Here is a 25,898-nt window from a genome sequence, read left to right on the forward strand (position 1 = left end):
CGCATGTCCATTCCAATAGCATGAGCACACCTGCATATCCACATTGTCTCCACGTATGTCCCACTGGGTGTAAAAGATCATTCTTGGCAACTGGGATGGTCGGCATAACCCACATACTAGTGCATCCAAAACCTTCACCGGCTTGTGAAGTATTTGCTTGAACTCATGTTTTGCCCCACTTGGAATTGGGGGTTTTCTAATCCCAGGTCCCGACCACTGGACCGTCAGCGGTACGTCTTTGCGGCAAATCACACAGTGATTATCAACTTTTTTCCACTGTAATATCTCCTTTTCATGAGATAAAAATCCTTTCTTTGCATGATATAGTTTCCTCAGGGCTCTGCCTGCCCAGAGGTCATTTTTTGTTCTTCTTAAGACAACCACCCCATTGACAGTGGCCATTCTGATGAAGGGTGGAAGATCTTGGGTGTTTTTGGCCATGTTTAGCTCCTGGTTTCGTCTAGTTAGGAGTTGGCTTCAGCTGCTCCACTCCTTGGATTCCCTTCTTCTTCAATTCTACTGTGTTGCTGTCCAGTATCTTCACTACTGTATCTGTGGTCTCATACTTAGGTTTAACAGCAGTGTTGGTTAGGTGATCTCGAGCTCTCACCCACACCTTCTGCCCAACCTTAAATGGGATCTTTGGTTCTTGTTCTCCGTCCCTTTTAGTCTGACTCCGCCCCACTTCCGGTGTTGAAAATGGGTGTTGGTTCAGTTCTTGCGAAGGGGTGGGCCTGCCGGCACGATGGCGGTCATTCAGGGCCTGTCCAATTTCCAGGGCCTTAGTACTCCATTCCCTCGTGTTAGCATTCTTCCCAGTCCAGTTTTTCACCAGTCCAATAGCCCTTTCCACAACTCCATTTGCTTGAGGGGTGTATGGGGGCGAGTAAATTCTCATTACTCCATTTTCCTGGCACCACTGGTCGACCTGAGCATTACGGAAATGTGTCCCATTGTCCGTTCTCAGCTCCCTAGGTATCCCCAGATTTGAACACACTTGATCCAACATGCTGATCACACTGCTGCCGTTGGCTTTTCTCACAGGCTTAACAGTCACATAGCCCGACATAGAGTCCACAAGCACCAACAGATACTTTTCTCCTTTCTTACCTGTCACCCCCATGGGCCCAGCAACATCCATGCATACTGATTGCCATGGAACAGTACTCTTTATGGTGAAACCATCCACCCTTTGTCCTCGTCGTCCTGCATAGTATCGACCACATACTTCACAGTCTTTGAGGACTCGGCAGACTTGGTTTCTCGGAATCCAAAGTTGCAGCTTCTCCAGCTCCTTCCATGTGGGAATGGTGCCTGCATAGCCAAGCGCTTCATGTACGGCCAGCACCACTTCTTTCACGGACTCTTTTGGAACTACCCTTCCCTTGGGTGTCTGTTCCCACTTCTCGATCCCGACAATGACGACTTTTCTCAGCTGCACATAACGGTCCACTTCTTCGTTCCCGCTCCAATGTGCTCCTTCTTTTACATGGGCCTTCTGATGTACCACATCTAAGTCCATTGTTAGCCTCAACTCAGCTATTTTCCTCCACAAATCCATATGAGCTACAGGCTTCCCCTTAGCTCCCTCGAATCCATTTTCTTCCCAAATGGATAAGTCCTCTTTCAGGGCTTGTGTGCAGTAATGACTGTCTGTAACCACTTTAGCCCTTTTTACTCTCCTCTTGTTTAACTCCAAGAGTCCTTCCAGTATTGCTGTAACTTCTCCGGCTTGGGCACTCCCTGGCGTTTGACCTTTTTGACGATATTTCTCCTTATCTTGATACTTCAGAATATAGCCCCAATAAGCTATATTGTCTGTACCCTTCTTTGACCCATCAGTGTACATAGTCCAGTCATATGGCTCCATAGGGAGTTGCCTCTCCTTCGGCAACTTTTTTGTCGCCGACTGTTTTGGCCCAATTTCCAGCTCAGGGTCTAGCAGGATGTCCTCCCACCTTCCCCATCTGGCATTTGTGGCTTTAGTACTCTCAATAGTTCCTTTCCTTAGGAACCGGTGGACTTGGCTTTGAGTGATAACTTTTATTCCCTGACCTTGTGCAAGTTCTTTTAACGCACTCCAATATCTAGCCAGGACTGCCAGTTCTTTTTCTTCCGGTGGATATTTTCTCTCAATCGAAGACAGAGTATAGCGCCACAAAGTTACCATACCCCCTCCTTCGTTGCTCACTTTTACCACCGAATCCTCTTCTTCACAGCTTATTTCGGCTAGCAGACGAATAGTCAGACTATGCGGCTCCAGCCTAACTGCGTCTTGAATGGCTTTCTTTAGCTTTTCCAAGCAATCCTGATCTGTAGCTGTCCAAATCCATTGCTTTTGCTCTTTTCCATTAGGTTTCTTCTTGAGACGAGCATAAAGGGGCTTTGCGTATCTCTGATAGTGTGGAACGTGATCTCTCACATAGTTACATAATCCCAATATTTTCTGTAGGTCATTCTCAGATTGCGGTGGTTTAATCTGACTCAATTTTTCTCAGTATACTTCTGAGAGTCCCAGGTCTGACGATACCTGGAATCCCAAATAGTTAACCTTGAATTGTCCAAACTGACATTTCTTCAGGTTGAGTTTTAATCCAGCTTCTGTGAGCTTCTGAATCACCTTTTGCAGCCGCATTAGGTGTTCATTTTCATCATCATCTGCGATAAACACATCATCGATATAGACTGTTACTCCCAGATCTTTTAATATTTCCATTACTGCTGCTTGGAACACATTTGGTGAATTTCTGTATCCCTGCGGGAGTCGTTGCCACACATAACTTTTCCCTTTATGTGTGAATGCTGTTTTCCCTTGTGACTGTTTTGCTAATCGCAGGGAAAAGAATCCATTTGCCAGATCAATGCATGATTTGTATCTCTTAATTTGGAGCGTTTTCATTGCTCCTTGGGGATTTATCAAACTCGCTCTATTGGCTATTGTTCGTCGATTGAGAGCCTTGAAGTTGATTACTGGTCTCCAGCCTCCTCCTGCCGACTCTGGCTTCTTAACTGCTTGGATGGGGCTGTTAGTGATTGGATTCAATTCCACTCGAATGATCCCCAAAGCTTCCAATTCTTTTACTATTGTATCCATTTCCTCAACCGCTCCAGGGTTCAAGGGATATTGTCGCACCGGTGGATGTACTCCTCCTTCGATGACATGAATGTATTTGGCCCCCAAATCTCCACAATCATTTTTAAATCGTGCTACTTTAGCTTCGGAGATAATTTCCCTCAATTTTTCTTTCCCTGCTTCAGAGAAATCACTTTCTTCAATCTTTTCTTCTGTGACAGCTGGTACATCCACTTCTTTGTACCAGCTTACCGGACTCTTTCCAATTGGAGTCCTATCCATTCGTACAACTTTTGCCTGTAATTTTTTCACTCGTCGTCTTACTAGATTTCGAAGCCTTTTGGGCCGATGCAATTCTCTCAAATCCTTGACTGTTATCAAATTAAAGGGGCCTTTTATCCAAACTACCCCTTTCCATATTCCAAATGGTCTTTTCTCCGTTGCCGCATTTGCATACTGGATCAGTAGGTATCCCTTGGTCTCGAGGCTTCTGCGGGTCATGGACATCTCTGCTCCCGTGTCCACCAGGTATGGTTCTCCATCCACATCAGTGTAGATATTGTCCCCCTCCCAGTAGGCATGGTCTAGCGTGACCCGCGCCTCCGAAGCCATTACTTCTTCTGCCCTCCAGCCGCCGCTGAGGCTTGGCGGACTTCCTGGAGGGTTTTCCTTTGTTCTGGAGTTAATTTGTCGTGCTCCTCTTTAGGGAGATAGCCACCACTACGAGGTGCAGGTGTAGGTCGCGATTGTGATGGTGGAGGTGGTGGACCTCTCGGCCGAGAGCTCCATTGTCCACCTGGAGGCCTTTGATTATTCCTCTGTGGTGTTTGATGTGGCTGAGGAGGTGGTGGTTTTGGCACTGAATTTCTTTTCTCCACTCCCACCGGTTTTTGTCCTGATCTCGGTGTGCTCTCCTTCTTCCTCTTTTCCTCATAGAACTGCTGCTCCAGATCCCAGCTCTTCACCACCGCGTCCATTTGTGGGACTGTAGTGCCATCTATGGGCATTTTCACAAAGGTTATCTCCCCTCTTCTTCCCTTAGTGACCTCTCTCAGTGCCCTAACATAGCGTTGTGGCAAAATTGTCTGTTTTAGCCCATGCCACACTTGAACTAATGTTTGACCTTTGTCTAGTCCAGCTTTAGCTCGAGCAATATGGGAATCTTCATCATTGGGATCTTCCAACACTAACCTGGCATAATGGTTTCGTGCTGGTTCACCCCGACTGATGGGTTGACTGGTAACTTGGGCCAGCCACATAGATTTACCCTCTTCGCTGTTAGAAGCTCTGTCAATAAGGGGCCACACTTCTTTCAAATAGTCCTTTAGGTCCTCATTTGGTTCTTTCTCTCTCACCAGCATCTTTAATTTCTTGAATTCCCGGAATTCCCTGCCGTCTGCTTGAATTTCAGCTTGAATTGCTGGCAGACTTTGCTCTCTAGATCCAGCAGGAAAGTCCTGATTTGGGAGGCTCGCTTGTAATCCTGACGATGGTGGAATTGTTTCTCCCTCATCATCCAGATTTTCTTCATTAGTTTCTCTCAACACTTGCCGTGACCAGCGTAAAGCTGCTGTTTTTAGTTTTCTCAACATCACATCATGGGCAACACCTAAATAGGCGACTCTGAAGTTATTTGTTAACTCTTTACAGGCAGTCAGTGTAGGATAGAAGGGCCACATTAGTATATTAGCCCACTCTCCAACAGTAGCTGTTACCTCGAGAGTTTTCTTTTCATCTTGTCGCTCAATCCACTCTTCTGGGATGTCATACCCAGTTTGTCCAACTTCTGGAGCATAGGTTTGTCGCTTATCTCGGGTCTCCACTGGGTTGACCCTGACATCTCTTGCAATTCTCTCTGATGCTACACGCACATTATACACCCCAACTTCTTTCTTTCGTCCTCTGTAGCATCCAGTTCGTAGTTCTGGGCATGAGACTTCTCTTTCCCCTACCACAGATAGCGGTTCGTCCTCTTCCGAGTCTTGTGGATTGATCTCCTCTTCAGACTCTCTTTCCTGATTGTCATCCATATCAGATTCATGGGAAGGACGTGGGTCTTGTGGTTGTGGGTCCCTGTTTTGTTCTGATCTTCGGGGTGACCCAGTTGCTTCGGCATTTCCGACAGGTAGAGGAATGAATATAGGATCCTCTTCTCCATTATCCGGTGGAGGAGCCTGGAAAGGCTCTCTCATCCGAGATTGGGAGCTTGTGGGGTGTATGATAGTCTGGAGCCCACTTGTAACTCGTTTTAATGTTGGCCGTGGGGTTTTAATCCTTAATTGCTGCACTCCCACAGCATGAACTGATCTTTTCTCACTTGTCGCCGTGGGGATGGACTGCATCACTAGCAGGGGACTAGTTGCCACTCCACTTGCTCCAACTGCACCCTTCCTTGGACCTGCTCTACTTGGTCCTAGGTTCACCGCTTCAAGTGCCCTTCTCACTCGATCTTGCTCCTGCTCATTGCTAGTGACCACCACAATTTCTCTCATTGATCCCCATGCTCCTGGGGTACGCATGTGTAGGTTCACGGCTGCCATGGCAACCTTTTCTGCCTCTTCCCATGTCATATGTCCAGATCGTAATCCGTCCACACATATCACCACCCGCCGATGCTGGCGTTCTTTGGCCAAATCAATAGCTGTTCCCAGAGTTTTCAGCATTTCCTCCATGTATTCGATCAAATTTTCTCTCCCTGGGTAGCTTTCAAAGGGCACATGTATGAGTGCATGATAAGCCATTTGTGGTGCGCTTGTTATCACCATCGATCTTCCGTCCAGATCTCTCCCCTTTATAGTCTTAAGCTCTTCTTGGTATTCTCTGCCTGCCCGCTCCTTGAGCTTTGCTCGGAATTTCCGGTTGGCAGTGTTCAGTCTGGGATTTGTGAAGACAATGAGACTATCTCCATCTATATCCCAAGGACTGCCAAAATAATGATATGCCCGTCTTCCATCTTGGGCCACCATTTTTTTAGTTCCTTCGGGCATAGGGTCCAATTCCTCCATGTAGTCAGATTCAGTGTATACATGGTGGGTTTTTGCTTTAGATTTTCTAAAGATCTCCTGTGAACGCCCTTCCTCTTTAATATGGTAACTCGGTTCGGCAACACATTCTTCAGCTTTAAGCTGTCCCAAGCTTCTGGGCCCACATTCCGGCGATTGATGGAATATCTGTCCAGACACTCCCTGAAGGCTTCTTCGTCTTTTATCCTGCTCAACCAGGCGTTCTGTCTGTTTTCTAACTGTTGAGGTTGTTCCTCTCACACTTCCCAAGGGCAAATTTGGCCACTCTGGGTCAAAGCTTGTGTGGAGCTGGTCCGGGCTTTTATATTCTTGACCATTTCCCCCAGGATTAGGACCTCCCGGGGATATCGATTCATCTCCACCTACCTCTGGCTTGTGTTCCTCATCACTTTGTTCGGATTCGGCCTGGGAGTCTATCTTGCCTTTGTCTTCATTATCGAGGATCTGACTTCCACTCATATCTTCCATTATAGGATATTGTTCCTTAAGCATTCTTCCTAACCCTTTTAGCCGTTCTGCCATGGACTTAAACTCTGCATATACGGACGCTGATTTTGCTTTAACATCAACCAGGACCGTCTCTATTTCCAACAATCCAGCTGTCATTTTTACTGCGGAGTCATAACTTTTCATTGGGGCTTATTAAGGTGGTGATTTGTCCTCTTTTCCACTCTTCTTCTGTGATAAGTTTACACCACCATACAAGCCAATCTCTGGTCCCCATCTTGTCCTTTGGGACTGGTGGGCTCCCCAAAATGGCCAGGATCTGCCCCTCCTTATGCTTACCTGGATAATATATCCCTAATGTGTGTATAGTTTCTGCCATGTCTTCTTTGAAACATTCTTCATCAGTTTCCACACATTGATCTATGACATATTTTTGAACTGTTTCTGCCCAAGTATCATATCCTCGTCCATACAATACCACTCTGTGTGGCCGAAAATCCACTTCTTTTGTCCCTTCATGTTCGGATTCAGGGTTTGCTATGGGTCCTGGCTCTCCTTCAGCCATATTTTCACTGCTTGTTCTTAATACTAAACTTACTGTTTCGTAGTGATTGTCCTCTCTTTATTCTCTCGGTTGCTGAGATTGTCGATTCCACCACTGTCATCTCCTTGACTTCAGCTATGGTCCTTGTCGTCTCGAGTCGTCTGCCTCTCAAAGCCTCTCTTGGCGCCTTGAGTCAGGGATGAGTGACAGACTACTTGGCTATTCAGCGCTAATTCCAGAGGTTAATTCCAAATCAGCTGCTCCTTTTCCCGCTTCTCCCCTCAGGAACCTCACGGGTTGATGATCCTATTCTCTCTTGTAGATCACCATTTTGCACGGTATACTCTCATACCTGCTTTCTTGACGATCCGATCCAGCAGGCTCCCTCGCCTGCTTCCCTTCCTCGTCGTTTCGTGACGATCCAGCAGGCTATCCCCGTCTGCTTCTCGTCCCAGTTCAGACGATCCAGCAGTGACACATCTGCTTCTCGTCCTTGATCCCAGCTCCCTGGGATACTTACTCCTGTTGTCTTTACTTCGTCCTTCTGGTGGTCGCCTCCAAATTTTCACACCTCTGGAGGACAGATATGTTTCAAGCCGTTGCTGGACCTATACAGGCCATCAGCCGACACTCTCCACAACACTGTCTCCTTTGGTGATCTACTCAGGGGCTTTCCACCTACCCAATGGCAAAGACTCTCCTTTGGCCAGGATTCTTCCTCGGACCCGACTACACTTTGTCAGGTCCCTGTTCGGGCGCCACATGTCAGATCCCGCTTTTCAGATACACGGCACGCGCTCACCCTCCGATGAGTGTGTTTGTGTAAAAACCAGCTCTCCGTCTCTGGGGTCCGACCTTCGTGTCTCCACGGGTATTACCCGACAGGGCTGCACAAAGGCTGTTCAAGCTGGTGGCGAGGAGATTCGTCTAGCTGCTCACTGCCTCCATCCGGACGTCCACCCCACTGAAGCTGATCTCGCACCCCGGTCGAATAGCCTTCTCAGGAACCAGGATACGAACCGGCCACACCCGTTAACGGCAGCTCTCCTCTTATGGATTAGGGCTCTTGGAATGTTGCTAGATTTTAAATTTAGTGACTCATACAGCGAGTCCCCAGGATGTGTTATTTTCATTAAAAAACCAGACTAACCTTTTAGAGCCTTTTGATGTTGTACACCCAATAAACTTTAACTTTTACACCTTAAGAAGCATCAATAATCCAATGTCCGAGCCTTAACACTTTAACTGCATGCTTGGAAATTTATTGCAGGTTTTGCAAGTGCCAATAACATAATCAACATAGATTATATGGTGATAATTTCACAACAGTAATTCAAGTATAATTAGAATAATGATTGGCAGAGATTTTTGTTTTTAATTCAATAATTCTGACTGATCTTACTTTGACTGGGACTGGATTGACTTCTTAACAATTTTTTCTAGGAGTGAGGGAAGGAGGTTTTTGAGGTTAGGGTCCCCAGCTCGATAAACTTGATTTCCTCTTCATCAGCTATTAGTCGTTAGCTGACCACGATCCTTGTGTGATATTGTAATCCTTCAGGAAGTTAATCCACATAAGAATTTATTCCGTCTTCAATCAACCAAAAGTTGATCTAATCCATTCTGGTATGCTGTGATATTCCCTGAGAGAGAAATCATTGAACATTCCCCACTCAGACTTAAGGCCAGTGGTTATTCTCCATTGTTCTGCTACTCCGTGACTGGACGGCCTGAGTGGGAGTTGAAATCTCTCTCAAATGATCTTTTATGGCTCCAATCCTCTCACTCCACAATTCCAATTGCTGCTCACAAGATGGTCAAGTCTTGTGATCTCCTCGTAGCAGGGGAGTAGTGCCAACAGCACCTCTCCCTGGAAGAATAACCCCGTTTTCTGGTGTTTCAACAGGTTATATATGTTCTTGACTCTTGTCGTCCTCAGATGATCTTGGTTACCATGGGGACGCTGTTGACTCAAAACCTCCTCCCTTCTCCTTCTGCTTTACTGGAAATCCCCGCAGCCCCTACCAGTAACTTATTTCTCAAGTTCCTCTTTTCTGTTAACACTTCAGCTTTTCTGAGAATTCATTCTTTTAAATCATTTCCTCAAAATCACATCAATCATATTCAATCATTTCATTACAACTCTCTTTCACATAAAAACAATTAATATGATCACATACAAACATTCTCATTCCTTATTATTCATTTCATTTTTACCAACATCTTAATCATTTGATCAGTTTTTTAACATCAGCTTTTCTTGCCCTACTTGCGACATCTTCTTCACTTCCTCTTTTTCTCTGACTCTGCACTCTTTATGAAAAACAACTCATATAATCATTCATTTCACTTATTTGTAAAATACATCTTCTAATCAACTCTTAATTTTAACACATTACTACTTCATTTGATCATACTTGTCATGTTAGAATCATTCTTAGACATATTCCCTTGTCTTCACCACCAAGTTCCTTCCGTGGGCCTCCCCATTTACAATGGAAAAGTCTGGTATGACCTCACTTACTCCTGGAAGGTTTAATCCAACAGCATGTATATTAATTCCATGGCACGTATTATATTCCAAGATGAAAACAAGCTGAAAGCAAGCTTAAAGTCATCTTTCCTGACAACTCATACTCAGAACCCATACACACTAATTGTTACATTTCTCAGGTAAGACCCACACCTACACCTGGTATGCAACAAATGCTGGCCCAACGACAGAGCAAGAGGAATGCTCCGTGTCGGCATATTACTCTACTGTAGACGTTAGCAAGGTAAACGCACAAACGCATATAAAGACCATATAGAGGCACAGAGATGCATACTGACATATTTTATCCCATCTAGGATCTGTACAGCGGTCTGATCGGCCCGCTAGTGATCTGTCGAGGTAGTTGGGCCAGGTGAGCCTATATGTGCTGTATATTTTTCTACTAGTGACCATTGAAGAGCCATAAAACTTAGTTTATACTGTGGATTTTTTGAAACCATTTGAATAATCATTCATATTGTGAAAACCTTGAATAGAGATTAAAAAAAAAATAGTTGTCATTAGAGTGAGTTTTTCCTTACCTCTGTCGCCTGTGTGCTTGCTCTGGGGGTTGGTAAGGTTAGACCTTACTTGTGTAAAATGCCTTTAGGCAACTTTGTCGTGATATGGCGCTACCAGTGTTGTATAAAGTACCGGAAAATCACACTTAAGTAAAAGTACAGATACCCACTAAAAAAATGACTTTGGTAGAAGTTCAAGTAACCGATTGAAATGCTACTCAAGTAAAAGTCTTAAAGTATCTAGTATTTATTGTACTTAAGTATGACAAATAATGTACAACTAAATGTACTCAAGTATTGAAAGTAAAAGTACAAGTAAATGTTAATAATCAAAAATGGACAGATTTTTTTTTTTATTAAAAGTTTATCAAGGCTTGTAAATGACTGGTAGTATTAGTCAAAATACTGAAAATTGTGCATATCACACAAAAACACTTCAGAAACAAGGTTTCAAAATCTAAACAAGAGTAGGCTACTCACTAGGTGTTCATAGGAAACAGTTATTTATTTCTATATGTATTTATAAATTTTCATTGTTACATGGTTTTATCTTTTCTGTTGTGTTTGGTTTCATTACGTTCTTTTTGTCTCTTTTGCTAAAATTGTATTGTAACATTATTAGTCTATTATTATTGTCTATTATGTAGACTATTATTGTTGTTGCTATAATATATGATTAAAAATAAATTAAAAAAATTACAATTTGACTCTTTTACAACAACGAACGCTGAGCCATTAATTATACAGAAAACAAAAAACACAAACGTGCTGATGCGAACAGCTTAATGCTAACTTTAACATTGAAAACGCCATAGACATGCTAACACGTTAGCATCGGTCCTGTTTTTAAGTTATAAAATGCATCTATCAACTGTTTCAGAAGACCATAACAGGTCGGTTTAACATAAAAATATTAAATATTACTCACAGACATATGCTCTTCAGGGTTTTAGTGGGGAAAAATTAGGATAAAGCGAAATAAAGCAATCAATCCACGAATCGTAGATCGAAGCACTGCTTCGACCTGCGAATCACTGCTTCGATTGGTTCAAGGTTCAAAGCCAAGCAGCGCTGCAGAAAAGTTTCCTGACAAACACCCCCCCAAGTGCGCAACTGCAGCACAAAATCTTTATAACCTCCAAATTGCACTAAAATCAGTTTTATTACAGTACACACAACCGCATAGCGGTATCACGTAACTGGGTTTTTGTCCACATGAGTTGCCACAATGACATTAAAGTCAGGATCATTACTATTTCCTCCACAGCTGAAATTCAAACAATAGAGATCTAGTATTCATGCATCAAGCTGAATTTTATAGAACTGAATGTGTCAAATTTAGCTATTTTTTACAGAAACAAGAACTGTGTGTCACTAGTGGAAATAAAATCATGAAAAATAAATTGAATATAATGAACAAAATAAAACATACCTCAGAACTTCATCAAGTGTATCGAAAAATCGCCTCGCCAGTGCCTATGTTGCAGATGAGCATGTCATTGATCCTCGACTTCACCCCGTGTGTTTATTAGGGATGGGTATCGATAAGATTTTAACGATATCGATTCCGCTTATCGAGCCGATTCCTTATCGATACCTCTTGTGAATTTTTTGTGTACTAAAAGTAGGCTTTACAGCTTTTCTATGTCAGCGGGTGAAACAGCTTTTTCTTTTATCGTGCACCTGCTCTGTGGAACGGTCTTCCTGCACTGTGAGGCAGTTGGAGTCTGTGGACATTTTTAAGTCAAGCCTTAACGCCTATTTTTATTCTCTTTCTTATGAATAGTTTTTATTTTTTATCTGTTTTATTCTTTTACTTCTGTTTTTAATTATGTATTTTAATTTTTATTTATTTATTTTAATTTTTTATGTTGAACTATTCTATGTGAGGCGCCTTGAGATGGCTTTTGTTGCGATTTGGCGCTTTATAAGCCGATTAAATTGAAATTGAATTGAACAACATTTTATTGAGTCTTAAAGTAAATAAATATGAAATTGGACACTGGATCCTTAAACTTTGGACATAATAAACTCTACATGATGGATCCTTGATCTCTGGACATAAATAAAATCTGTAGTTTTTGTCAAAAGCATTTCCTTTCAGACATTTTGGCATTGAATGTCTTTCCATACTTCTGAGCTGTGCTATATGTCAGCATCAGTTTAATTCATAAAGAACACAGCACGTCTCATTTTAGGAAGAAAAAAAACAAAACATTTTAGTCGATTGTAGTTTATTTTCTGTATTACAGGTGTCATTTTATTTAAAGCGGCAATTTTGTGTCAACGGAACGGAGGAAGATTCTCGTTTCTTGACTACAACATGACAAGAGTCCCAGTTAGTGACTACAACCCCTGGCAAAAATTAGGGAATCACTGGCCTCGGAGGATGTTCATTCAGTTGTTTAATTTTGTAGAAAAAAAAGCAGATCACAGACATGACACAAAACTAAAGTCATTTCAAATGGCAACTTTCTGGCTTTAAGAAACACTATAAGAAATCAAGAAAAAAAATTGTGGAAGTCAGTAACGGTTACTTTTTTAGACCAAGCAGAGGGAAAAAAATATGGAATCACTCAGTTCTGAGGAAAAAATTATGGAATCATTGAAAACAAAAGAACGCTCCAACACATCACTAGTATTTTATTGCACCACCTCTGGCTTTTATAACAGCTTGCAGTCTCTGAGGCATGGACTTAATGAGTGACAAACAGTACTCTTCATCAATCTGGCTCCAACTTTCTCTGATTGCTGTTGCCAGATCAGCTTTGCAGGTTGGAGCCTTGTCATGGACCATTTTCTTCAACTTCCAGCAAAGATTTTCAATTGGATTAAGATCTGGACTATTTGCAGGCCATGACATTGAGCCTATGTGTAAGGAATGTTTTCACAGTTTTTGCTCTATGGCAAGATGCATTATCATCTTGAACAATGATTTCATCATCCCCAAACATCCTTTCAATTGATGGGATAAGAAAAGTGTCAAAAATATCAACATAAACTTGTGCATTTATTGATGATGTAATGACAGCCATCTCCCCAGTGCCTTTACCTGACATGCAGCCCCATATCATCAATGACTGTGGAAATTTACATGTTCTCTTCAGGCAGTCATCTTTATAAATCTCATTGGAACGGCACCAAACAAAAGTTCCAGCATCGTCACCTTGCGCAATGCAGATTTGAGATTCATCACTGAATATGACTTTCATCCAGTCATCCACAGTCGATTGCTTTTCCTTAGCCCATTGTAACCTTGTTTTTTTCTGTTTAGGTGTTAATGATGGCTTTCGTTTAGCTTTTCTGTATGTAAATCCCATTTCCTTTAGGCAGTTTCTTACAGTTCGGTCACAGACGTTGACTCGTTTCCTCCCATTCATTCCTCATTTGTTTTGTTGTGCATTTTCGATTTTTGAGACATATTGCTTTAAGTTTTCTGTCTTGACGCTTTGATGTCTTCCTTGGTCTACCAGTATGTTTGCCTTTAACAACCTTCCCATGTTGTTTGTATTTGGTCCAGAGTTTAGACACAGCTGACTGTGAACAACCAACGTCTTTTCCAACATTGCGTGATGATTTACCCTCTTTTAAGAGTTTGATAATCCTCTCCTTTGTTTCAATTGACATCTCTCGTGTTGGAGCCATGATTCATGTCAGTCCACTTGGTGCAACAGCTCTCCAAGGTGTGATCACTCCTTTTTAGATGCAGACTAATGAGCAGATCTGATTTGATGCAGGTGTTAGTTTTGGGGATGAAAATTTACAGGGTGATTCCATAATTTATTCCTCAGTGAGTCCATATTTTTTCCCTCTGCTTGGTCTAAAAAAGTAACCGTTACTGATTGCCACAATTTTTTTTTCCTGATTTCTTATAGCCAGAAAGTTGCCATTTGAAATGACTTTAGTTTTGTCATTTCTGTGATCTGCTTTTTTTCTACAAAATTAAACTGAATGAACATCCTCTGAGGCCGGTGATTCCATAATTTTTGCCAGGGGTTGTATAATCCACACAAAAGCGACTCACGATATTTTAATGGCTTTGAGAGGAGTTAAGAAGCGGACTTACCGCTTCTGAAGAGCAGCGAATCAAAGAACCACGAGCCAGTGGTTCAAAGCATTGCTTCAATGGCTCACGCATCAAAGTGGCGTCGCGCTGCAGTTCATTAGAGCCGCTGCAAACCAAACCCTGAATATCCGTAAGACTTTATTTGTACGTCCGTTATGACTCTGACACTCGGAAAATCCGTATAGGTTGACATGTATGGGCCTGACTTTATTGCAGTCACACCCAGCTAACAATGGAACGTTGCCTAAACATTGCCTGAACGTTACATCAAAGTGGCAGTAACGTTGCATCACAACGTTGTAGGAACGTTCATTTGTGGACTCTCCAGAATGTTCCTGGGATGTTGCCAAGAACATTGCCAACCAACCAACCTAGAACGTTCTCAGGAGGTCGTGACACAACATTGCTGCAATGTTGTTGCAATGTCCCCCAACACGAAGGAACACTGAACACTGCATGAGTGTAAATTGCAAGTTTATTACTTTAGAAGTATTATTACAATAGCAATGCATTAAGCCATGGACAAGTTCTCAGTAACTTGATTAGTTCTCATCCGCCCTCCAGTATTATTACAATTACAATAGGATTAAGCCAGGGATCAGTTCTCATCTGTGATGTGTGACCCGTGACTAAGGTTCAAAGATTGTTATTTTCACTGTGCAATTGTATACACTAGAAAACGAAATTTCTTTTCTCAATCAGTGACTTCAGTGCAATAAAACTTCAATAGAATAATTTACCTTACATAAATAAATACATAAAATAATACAGTCATAGAAACAGGTAAAATACACTCCAATCTCTCAGGTACTAAGCCAGGTGACATCATCCAGTATTATTACAGTTACAATAGCATTAAGCCATGGATAAGTTCTCAGTATAAAATTAACTAGAAGGGTCAACGTTAAACAAAAACTGAAGATGTCTCCACCGCCCACCCTTTAAAGCAGCAACATCAATCCCGGATCCAGACCGGTTTGGACCAATGTAGTTGCATCGGTCAGATTTTTTTTTTTTTTTTTTTTTTTTTTTTTTTTTTTTTTTTTTTTTTACACATTGTTCGTCAGCGGTAAAAAAAAAATCAAAAAAAAAAAAATCAAATAATCCTGAATAGTGCCAAACGTGTCCCCGTGGTGAACACAGCTTTTGATTTGTTCCCACAATGGTGGGTGGATCACAAAAGTGGATCAAAACAAACATAGCGTCAGCCCAGTCGAGTTGATGATCATGGCATCCAGGAAAAAAAGTTGTTGTGCAAGGAAAACTGGGCACTTATTTCATGTCTCCCCCGCACCTTACAGAGGGGGAGACATAAGTTCTCAGTATAAAATGAATCACTTCTCATCTGACCCATGACTAATTGTGGCATCATCACTCATGGCACTGCCGTCCATGGCGTCATCATTCACTACACAATGGTCCATGGCATCGGCATCCACATCGTCGCCCATGGCTTCATCCACCCCAGCATCTGAGTCAGCATTAACCAATTCTTCCATCCTCCTTCTTTGCCTAAAAAACAAAGAAAACCATTCATAAAAATACTATACAATAACTTCTATAGTGCCAGTCCCCTCAGCACAGTGAAGTTCAAGGGTGCTCAACCAGTCCATGTATTAATATGCAAAATCCTTAATTCAATATCTCAATTTTTACAATTCATATTTTAATTTTTCAGAGGATACTATTCAATGGTTTCAATCCTATCTTTCGAACAGAAAGCAGCGTGTTGTTGTGTATGGTGCCACATCCTCGTATCTCCCTAGTTATGTTGGTCTTCCACAAGGCTCAATATTAGCCCCTCTATTATTCTTTCTGTATAGAAATTATCTCCCCGATGTGTGCTCTGAACTAAAGGGAAAGAGTGACAAAATATCTGTAGTCCTCACAAATGCACTATGTAAAATACACAAATGACTACATAAAAATTGTCTTTTGCTGAACACCAAAAAACTGTATGTATGATGTTCACCAAAAGACCAATTAAGCTAGCCAGATCCCATGTTTTCTTGGAAGGGGAAGAACTGTGCTTGTGAACCAATTCAAATATCTGAGTGATATTAGACCCAAATCTTTCATTCAAAAAACATATCAAAAAGGTAAATCACACTGTAAAGTTCAATCGATCTAATTTTAAACAGATAAGACCGTTTATTACAATAGATGCGGCCAAATCTTACTTACACTTCATGTCACATATAGAGTATTGCATTACAACATAGTCCTTTGCAGGAACAACTGTACTGAAACCAGTAGAACAATTGTACAAAAAAGCCATGAAAATATTGGACCAAAAAAACAAAACAAAAAAAAAACAGATTTCTCATCACCGTCCATTCTTAGAAAAATATAAGCTTTTAAGTTTTGAGAATTTCATGCTATTTAAAATGTGTTGTGCTGTGTACAGGTCCCTACACAATTTGGCCCCACTCCCTCTGAAGAACTATATTAACAGGAAAAGTAACAATGAAATTAACACCAGATCCTCCGCTAGGTGTGATTGCGAGATCAAATTTTGAAAAACTGTCTTTGCTCAAAATGTACTCTCTATTAGGGGCAGTAGCACATGGAATACTCTGCCAACGACAATCAGGTTCAGTCCCACATTTGCTTTATTCAAGACACAGCTTAAAACATGACTGAAAGATAACCAAACCTGTAATCATTACGAGTTAAAGACATGCAAAAGCAATATACTTTCATGTACACGCACACAACACATAGGTAAGCGTATGCACACCAGCACTTTAAAGAGATACTGCAGTTGTATCGAGCACTTTACTATCGCGACAAAGCACTTTAATTCAGCATCTTATAATAAAACTGACTGTACCTGTACATACCTACAACTGAATTCTACCTCAGTACTTTCCTGCACTTTATATTGAGACAACAGCATTTTAACCTCCATCTTGACCGGAACAGATAACTCCTCCTTTATATGGCTCTGGGTTATATTAAAATATGACAGTGTATTATATTGTAAAATTATCAATGTTTTTATGCTTGTTAAATGCTCTGTGTTTTATATTTTATGTCTGGAGACTACAGATGGAAATTGGTATTATGCTAAAACTGGCATATTTACGTTAAAGTGTGCGCCCTATATATATATATATATATATATATATATATATATATATATATATATATGTGTGTGTGTGTGTATACTGTCTATAAACAATTGTACGTTCATTAATATGCACTGTCCCTGTCAAATAAACCAATAATGAATGAATGAATTCCCATTGTCAACACAGCCGAGTGACAGTTACACTATGGAGGGAAGGTGAGCCCAAACAGATAGGTTTTAAGATGTTTGCGGAAAGAGAATACAGAATGTGAGGAACGGATTGAGAGAGAGATTGCTCCAAAGAGCTGGGGTGCATGTGAGCCGGTCACGGTCTTCACTCTTGAAACAGTCAACACTGGACTGGGATTTGATTGAAGGGAATGACTAGGTGTGGCCATGGTGCTAGTACAAGTCACCTGTGAGTTGCTGATGCCATAAAAGTTTAACTACTTACCCTCTTTGATGCATGGCACAGTGTTTCAGTTAACGCATCATCAGTGAAAACAGTGCAGTGAGACACATTGATAACTTACTCTTCAAAACTCTAGAGAGTGAGAGGCTGCAGGGCTTTCTTCCCTTTCCATCCTTTGAGGCTGACGCCAGCCTACAACCGCCACATCCCAATTTCGCCGAGCATCGTCCTGGCAAAGGAGTTCAGCATTGATCCAGATAGCTGTTTCAGCAGATTCACCTATGACAGAGTAAAAAGAAGTATGTGTGCAATGGCAATATGCAACTTTTATGAAAATAACCACTTCTGCAAAATTGTTAGGAACAATAATTTACCACTGTCCTCCTAAACTCCTGGTCCTCCAGCATTTTGCTGAATTGGTCCAGCTCCTCCGTTGTTTTAAGTCTGGCCTGCATTATCTCCAATGCAGTCAGCTTCTTCAGCAGCCTGATTCCTCCACAGTAGTTGTAGTATGCGGTCCACCTTTGACTCCAGTCTGTCGAGTCGTTGCTGCGTGCCATCTGTTACAAAGTTGCTTCAAGTTTAGTATACATGAAACAGCTACAATGCTGCTGAAAGCAGGAACACGTATATAAACACAACAGAACTACTCGATCAGTTAATAGGCCTCTTATGCAATGAAATTTGATGACATATTGTTTGTATAAATACATTATTAAGATGGCATCGAGCTGGCAGCTCGGTTATAGAAATGAGTTTGTAGAGGGGCAGCTGGCTCTTATTAACAAATTCCATAAAAACCTGAAACATATCTGTGCCTCTCGTGTGCCCTTTCAAAGGTAAAATGCTCAGCAGTTCTTTTACATTCATGTTGTCAAAAAACATTCTAATAAAAACACATAGCTGAGCCACGTCCACAGTATCAGTGGATTCATCGAATTGCAGAGAAAAACACTCACATTTCTTTCTTTTTGCCAGAACCCGGCTGACACGATAAGAAGCTGTGGTTGCAGCCTTACTGGTGGTATTTGTCCGGGGGAAAACGGCCTATTGTGCTGCAAGCCGGCTTTTAGCCGGGAAGCTAGCATCGTAGCTCTTGTGGATCGTCTTAAAATGCCGCTCCAAATTCCCTTTCTTCGGTAATGCCACGTTTGCATTGCAGATATGGCAGATGGATTTGCCATTTGAATAAACGAAAAAATAATCTTCTTCCCACTCTGGATGAAAATGATACGTTTGGGATCTTTTTCCTCCACCATTATACGCTCGCGTCACTCTCCACTGTAGCGCCTCACGACCTCTTGATCCTGCGCATGCGCAAATAGAATGAACCGCGGGAGTCCCCCCCTCCAATGCGATCGACCGGTCAATCCGGACTAGACTATCATCGGGACGGTAGGCCTACTAAAGTATCCCTGAGAATGAAAACTTTTGGAAAATTAAGTAAGTTATAAAATATAAGTGTTAAGAAAGAAAATACAGGAATCACTTTATTTAAATTTACAACAATACCAATTCACCAGCCTTATCAATCAATATATAGATTGATAAGGCTGGTGAATTATATATAGTAGTTAATAGAACGTCCCCTCAACGTAAGTACAACGTTCCAAAGAAATGTCCAAAAACTGTAACCAATCAATCAATTTTTTTATATAGCGCCAAATCACAACAAACAGTTGCCCCAAGGCGCTTTATATTGTAAGGCAAGGCCATACAATAATTATGTAAAACCCCAACGGTCAAAATGACCCCCTGTGAGCAAGCACTTGGCTACAGTGGGAAGGAAAAACTCCCTTTTAACAGGAAGAAACCTCCAGCAGAACCAGGCTCAGGGAGGGGCAGTCTTCTGATGGGACTGGTTGGGGCTGAGGGAGAGAACCAGGAAAAAGACATGCTGTGGAGGGGAGCAGAGATCAATCACTAATGATTAAATGCAGAGTGGTGCATACAGAGCAAAAAGAGAAAGAAACAGTGCATCATGGGAACCCCCCAGCAGTCTACGTCTATAGCAGCATAACTAAGGGATGGTTCAGGGTCACCTGATCCAGCCCTAACTATAAGCTTTAGCAAAAAGGAAAGTTTTAAGCCTAATCTTAAAAGTAGAGAGGGTGTCTGTCTCCCTGATCTGAATTGGGAGCTGGTTCCACAGGAGAGGAGCCTGAAAGCTGAAGGCTCTGCCTCCCATTCTACTCTTACAAACCCTAGGAACTACAAGTAAGCCTGCAGTCTGAGAGCGAAGCGCTCTATTGGGGTAATATGGTACTACGAGGTCCCTAAGATAAGATGGGACCTGATTATTCAAAACCTTATAAGTAAGAAGAAGAATTTTAAATTCTATTCTAGAATTAACAGGAAGCCAATGAAGAGAGGCCAATATGGGTGAGATATGCTCTCTCCTTCTAGTCCCCGTCAGTACTCTAGCTGCAGCATTTTGAATTAACTGAAGGCTTTTTAGGGAACTTTTAGGACAACCTGATAATAATGAATTACAATAGTCCAGCCTAGAGGAAATAAATGCATGAATTAGTTTTTCAGCATCACTCTGAGACAAGACCTTTCTGATTTTAGAGATATTGCGTAAATGCAAAAAAGCAGTCCTACATATTTGTTTAATATGCGCTTTGAATGACATATCCTGATCAAAAATGACTCCAAGATTTCTCACAGTATTACTAGAGGTCAGGGTAATGCCATCCAGAGTAAGGATCTGGTTAGACACCATGTTTCTAAGATTTGTGGGGCCAAGTACAATAACTTCAGTTTTATCTGAGTTTAAAAGCAGGAAATTAGAGGTCATCCATGTCTTTATGTCTGTAAGACAATCCTGCAGTTTAGCTAATTTAGTAACAAGTAAACGTTCCTGATGGAAGTTGCCAGGAGGTGGACAGAACGTTCCCAATTGTGCAACAAAAATGTAACCTCCCAGCAACGTTGCAAGGACGTTCCGTGTTAGCTAGTAATCAGTGGTGTCTCTGAAAACATGACTTTTTTCGTGTGTGTGTGTTTTTTTTTTTTTTTTTTGTAACAAGTAATGACCGGGCGAATAGAAAATGTATCGGAGTAGAAGTATGCAATTAAGGTCGAAAATGTACTGAAATAAAAGTGAAAGTAAGCTGAATTAAAAAATCTCAAGTAAAGTACAGTCTCCCAAAACGTACTTAAGTACAATAGTGAAGTATTTTTTACTTCGTTACTATACAACACTGGGCGCTACATAAATGAAAATAAATTGAAATTGAAAATAGTTGTAACATATTTAAATAACCTGGTAAACAAAGCAGCACTTGTAGGTAAGAACACAAACCTGATACCACTGTATTTTGTACCCATTTTCAACAGTGTTCCTTCTATACTTTTAGTATTTGTTTAATGTTGTCATCACATTGAAGTCTGATCTACTGAAATGGGACTGGCAGAAAGCTTGATGCTACTGTGGTTACAATGTAAAACTGTAACATTGTAGTGGTGGTACTAGAAAAACTAGCTAGCTTGTGGAGCTACAACCACTTTATTTTATATTTAAAAGAAGGTTGTCCTCTCCGTACTGTCTTATTTATTCATTTTTATAATGTCCACACTTCAGTGGGGCATCATTTTATAAAACTAGACAACAGCCATGGCTAGCTAATATAACAGCTGCCATCTGCTAGCGAGCGATGTAGAACCCATCATGCAGAGACTAGCTAGCGAGCTAGGGTGTAACAACGCAAGTTTGTCACAATACTAATTTAGCAATCATGAAAACAAATGTGTTTGTAGTATCCAGTATCACAATTAACTGCAAATTATTTATGTTTTCAGAACTGGGATTTTTTTTTTAATAAAAATGAGGTGACATGACTAAACTGTGATGTTTCCAGAACTTTAGGACTGAAGAAAGAAGTAGAAGAGTTTGCATTGCTATTCGTGGTTTTTGATGAGAATGAGAGCTGGTAAGTAATTCAAAAATTCAATTATTTATTACATTGCAAACATATCTGGCCTGATCTCCTGATGGACACAAGATTAAAGCCTAACTGGGTTAAGAAAACAATAACACTTTAAATTTTAAACACCAGTTACACGGCCATTTAACACCAGTTACATGGCCATTTAACACAAAGACACAATACAAATAAAAAAAAATGTATGTATTAATGATTCTAAGCTTAATGCAATTTAGAACGTTGATTTACACTTTCTTGAAAATATAAAAAATACTGAAATTTCTTTTTGTTTTAAACAAATTATTCTACTATTATGGATGCCAATTTCAAGGTCACAGCGAGATATTGAAGATATTGCCATTGCCACCCTTGTTAGCACTCAAGATCCAGTTGATCAGTTTCATTCATATTTATCATAAGGGTGTATTGGGTGATTCACAGACACTTTGTATTACTGATTTGTGGGGACCGGGGGGATATGTCATCTCCTGATGACTTTTTTTTTAACAAACCTGGAGTTACACAGGATAAGTAGACCACTTTCTACACTTCTATTACAAAACTCAAGAACATCATGGCCCACTTTCAAATCAGAAAATCTACTGTGATCCACCCAAACATCTCTCTCTCTCTCTCTCTTGCTCTCTCTCTCACATACATAAATAAAAAATTATAATCCCATGGCTTTGTTGTATTGTGTCTGATTAAAATTTAAAATAATTACATAGTTTCTGTATAATTTTAAACTTTATTATAGAATTGAAAATCAAAGAGTTTTTAAATGATTTTTAGTAACCTCTAACATATCAGCTGCAGTACCTTCATGGCCCACTAGGGGGCCGTGACCCACACTTTGGATATTCCTATATGAAAACCAGCATAAGAGCAATAGTAACTGGCTCCCCCAAGACAAGTGAATCCTGCATTCTAACCTTCACACTGTTGTATACGATGTGTATCACTGAGCATACTCAAGGGCAGAATACTGCACATTTAATGTACTTTAAACATTTTTTTTTTTTAATCTATCTGAATTTTCACAGGTATCTGGATGAAAACATCAGGACACACGTCAGGAACCCTCGTACAAATTTAAAGGAAGACGAGACCTTTATAGAAAGCAACAAGATGCATTGTAAGATCCACTGGGGAAAAAAAAACCTGCATGATTTTGGACCACATTATGTCACTTAAGTCACCAAGAGATATTTACTGAAACCCTTTTTCCAATAATGTTTGTGTGTCTGCAGCTATTAATGGCTATTTGTACAATAACCTGGAAGGCCTGAACATGGAAGTGGGCGATAAGGTGTACTGGTACCTGATGGGAATGGGCACTGACGTAGACTTGCATAGCGTGCACTGGCATGGGCACAGCGTGGAATACAAAGTATGTAAACACACACATATACAACAGCATACACACATACACTGAATAACACACAATATCCCTTGTTTTGCTTTTCCAGCTGGGTGGAAGTCCTCATGATACCGATGTGTATGAGCTGTTTCCAGCAACTTTCCAAGTAAATCAAAATATCTTTCACACTTCCAAATTTGACCTTTATGACATTAAAGATGCCACATACTGGATTTAACTATACGGTATACTAGTGCATTATCTGTGGGGATCCATGGGCTCTAGATTGGGTAGTGTTTATAAAATAGGAAGCTGACATTTTTAAGGGTGGTGATAAATTATGCAAAGTTTCTATAATGAGATGTGGGTCCAGAATAAATTTTTGGACTTCAACAGTTTTTAGAGGAAGAACTCACCCCTTTTATTTCTTGCTAATTATGTAATTTTTAAATGTTAATTTTCTGACTTAATGAATTTAAAAATTGCTTAGGTTCTTGTTGTCATATATACACTATTATTATCACCATTATTATTGTCAGTATTTTTATTATTATTATTTTTTATTTTAATATTACTTCTATTTTGTCATTTGATTTTTAAATGGACCACAATAGAAATAAGTGTTTTCATGTTTTTGTGTCATCCATGTACTTTTAATGTATTTGCAATTATATTATGTACTTACATTGAACTTACTAAATGAATGCACACATATACATACACAGACGCCATGTCGCTTTTAATATAATGATGATTTACCACCCCCTGCTGGAATGATGTGTGAGTACAGAATGTAATTATCAACATCCATTCTTCAGTGTTGTTAGATAATATGCATAGTTTCTCCAAAAATATTAGTCCTATCAACTATCATTTTGGTGGCATTCATCTATGACTCAAAATACATAAGCATACCAAACAGCAAATGTTAGCTCTCCCCAGTTTACCCATAATTGAAGTTATACACGCACACACACACACGCAGGCCACTTCACTTTAAATATATTGTGGCAAGCTGCATTAACAACAAAAACCGAGCCAGAGCTTTTTGTCTTTTCTGCATTCTGCCCCAAGCAGGTGCTTTTATTTTTACACACCCACATACAGAGATGGTGGCGGAAGACATCAAACACACTTCACTTCCCACTCATGGTGGCGGGAACATGACACTTAACTAAACTGACTAAACCAATTGAACTGCAAAAACATCAATCAATCAATCAATCAATTATTTTTTTTCGTAATCTAGATAACTAGATCAATCTAACTGCACAGATTAAACAGCTAACAGATACAGAAAAACACCGCTGTGCTCCGGAACAGGAAGTGATACAATACCGCAGTGAGAGCCAACCACCAGAAACATAACTCAACAGCAGTAACAACACTGTTAAACTAACACGAACCACAATAACAACATTTAAAACCTCAAAACCCTGAAGTCCCATGGTGCATTGCAGCACAATGTCTGTTGTACACTGTTGTTAGCTAATATCACTATTTTCTTCAAAAATGTTCGTCCTATCAACTTTCTGTTTGTGTAGTATTCACGATTCACCCAAAATAAGTCATAACAAATGGCAAATGCCAGCTCTCCCTGGTTTCTCGTGATCAAAGCCATATACACACATGCACGCATACACACATGCAGAGGCCACTTGGCTATTTATATATAGATGCAAAATTTTGCTTGTTGCATTTGTTGGCATGCAGTAAAGTGCCTTCAACTCTATGCTGCTTTCATGTTCAGACAGTGAAGATGCGTCCTCAGTATCCTGGTACGTGGCTACTTCACTGTCACGTCAATGAGCACATGGTGGACGGAATGATCACCACGTACACCGTCACTGAAAAAGGTAAACTGGAACAGACAGATGTTAGTGGTGTTGTCTTGCAAGTACAAACATCTTCTTCTGTCTTCTGCAGGAAAAAAGAAGCTATTTGGCTGAATATTTGCGGAGGAGGAGTTTGACTTGAAGAAAACGCACCTGTTTAGTTTTAGCAACTTATGAACAACCATTTTGTTCAGATGGATCAAACAAGTACATCAAAGAATTTACAAGTGTATATTATGATGTAAAAGTTTGACTAATAAAGCAAACATTTCTTAATTAAAATAATGGCTTTTTTTTTCTTTTTTCTTTTTTTTTTTACAAAAATAATTTCTCCTGCAAATAATAATGAAAAAAAAAAATCAGGTTGTAGTTAAGATTTTTTTTTTTACATTGCATTAAAGCTGATTTGATACTGTTGTTATCTTGTTGAATATCAGCTTGTACACACCTACGAAGGAAACTAAGCTACGTAATTTGATTTAAAAAAATTTGTTGTCATTTTGAAAGTTGAATTTAAAGGGGCAGTCCATCATTCACTCAATACTAGGGTTGGGTGTGTGTCCTCTGGCTTCATGGATAGATAAAGCTGGGTATCATCTGCATAACAATGAAAATTTAAGCAATGCTGTCTAATAATACTGCCTAAGGGAAGCATGTATAAAGTGAATAAAATTGGTCCTAGCACAGAACCTTGTGGAACTCCATAATTAACCTTAGTCTGTGAAGAAGATTCCCCATTTACATGAACAAATTGTAATCTATTAGATAAATATGATTCAAACCACCGCAGCGCAGTGCCTTTAATACCTATGGCATGCTCTAATCTCTGTAATATGGTCAACAGTATCAAAAGCAGCACTGAGGTCTAACAGAACAAGCACAGAGATGAGTCCACTGTCTGAGGCCATAAGAAGATCACTTGTAACCTTCACTAATGCTGTTTCTGTACTATATATGATGAATTCTAAAACCTGACTGAAACTCTTCAAATAGACCATTCCTCTGCAGATGATCAGTTAGCTGTTTTACAACTACCCTTTCAAGAATTTTTGAGAGAAAAGGAAGGTTGGAGATTGGCCTAT

At 40.5% G+C, this 25,898-nt stretch overlaps 1 protein-coding gene across 1 annotated transcript in view; it reads left to right on the forward strand.

Moving 5' to 3' along the window:
* cp (ceruloplasmin) overlaps positions 1 to 25,079 on the forward strand; it is a 66,597-nt gene extending 41,518 nt beyond the window's left edge. Inside the window, exons 17-24 of the mRNA XM_034179489.1 lie at positions 9,761 to 9,864; positions 9,938 to 9,993; positions 21,556 to 21,627; positions 22,665 to 22,756; positions 22,872 to 23,011; positions 23,091 to 23,147; positions 24,732 to 24,837; positions 24,908 to 25,079. Of these exons, the coding sequence (XP_034035380.1) occupies positions 9,761 to 9,864; positions 9,938 to 9,993; positions 21,556 to 21,627; positions 22,665 to 22,756; positions 22,872 to 23,011; positions 23,091 to 23,147; positions 24,732 to 24,837; positions 24,908 to 24,930 (650 nt within the window). The 3' untranslated portion in view covers positions 24,931 to 25,079. The remainder of the gene's footprint in view (positions 1 to 9,760; positions 9,865 to 9,937; positions 9,994 to 21,555; positions 21,628 to 22,664; positions 22,757 to 22,871; positions 23,012 to 23,090; positions 23,148 to 24,731; positions 24,838 to 24,907) is intronic.
* Positions 25,080 to 25,898: the final 819 nt, after the last annotated feature.

Source organism: Thalassophryne amazonica, chromosome 10, assembly GCF_902500255.1.
Source record: "Thalassophryne amazonica chromosome 10, fThaAma1.1, whole genome shotgun sequence".
NCBI lineage: Eukaryota > Metazoa > Chordata > Actinopteri > Batrachoidiformes > Batrachoididae > Thalassophryne > Thalassophryne amazonica.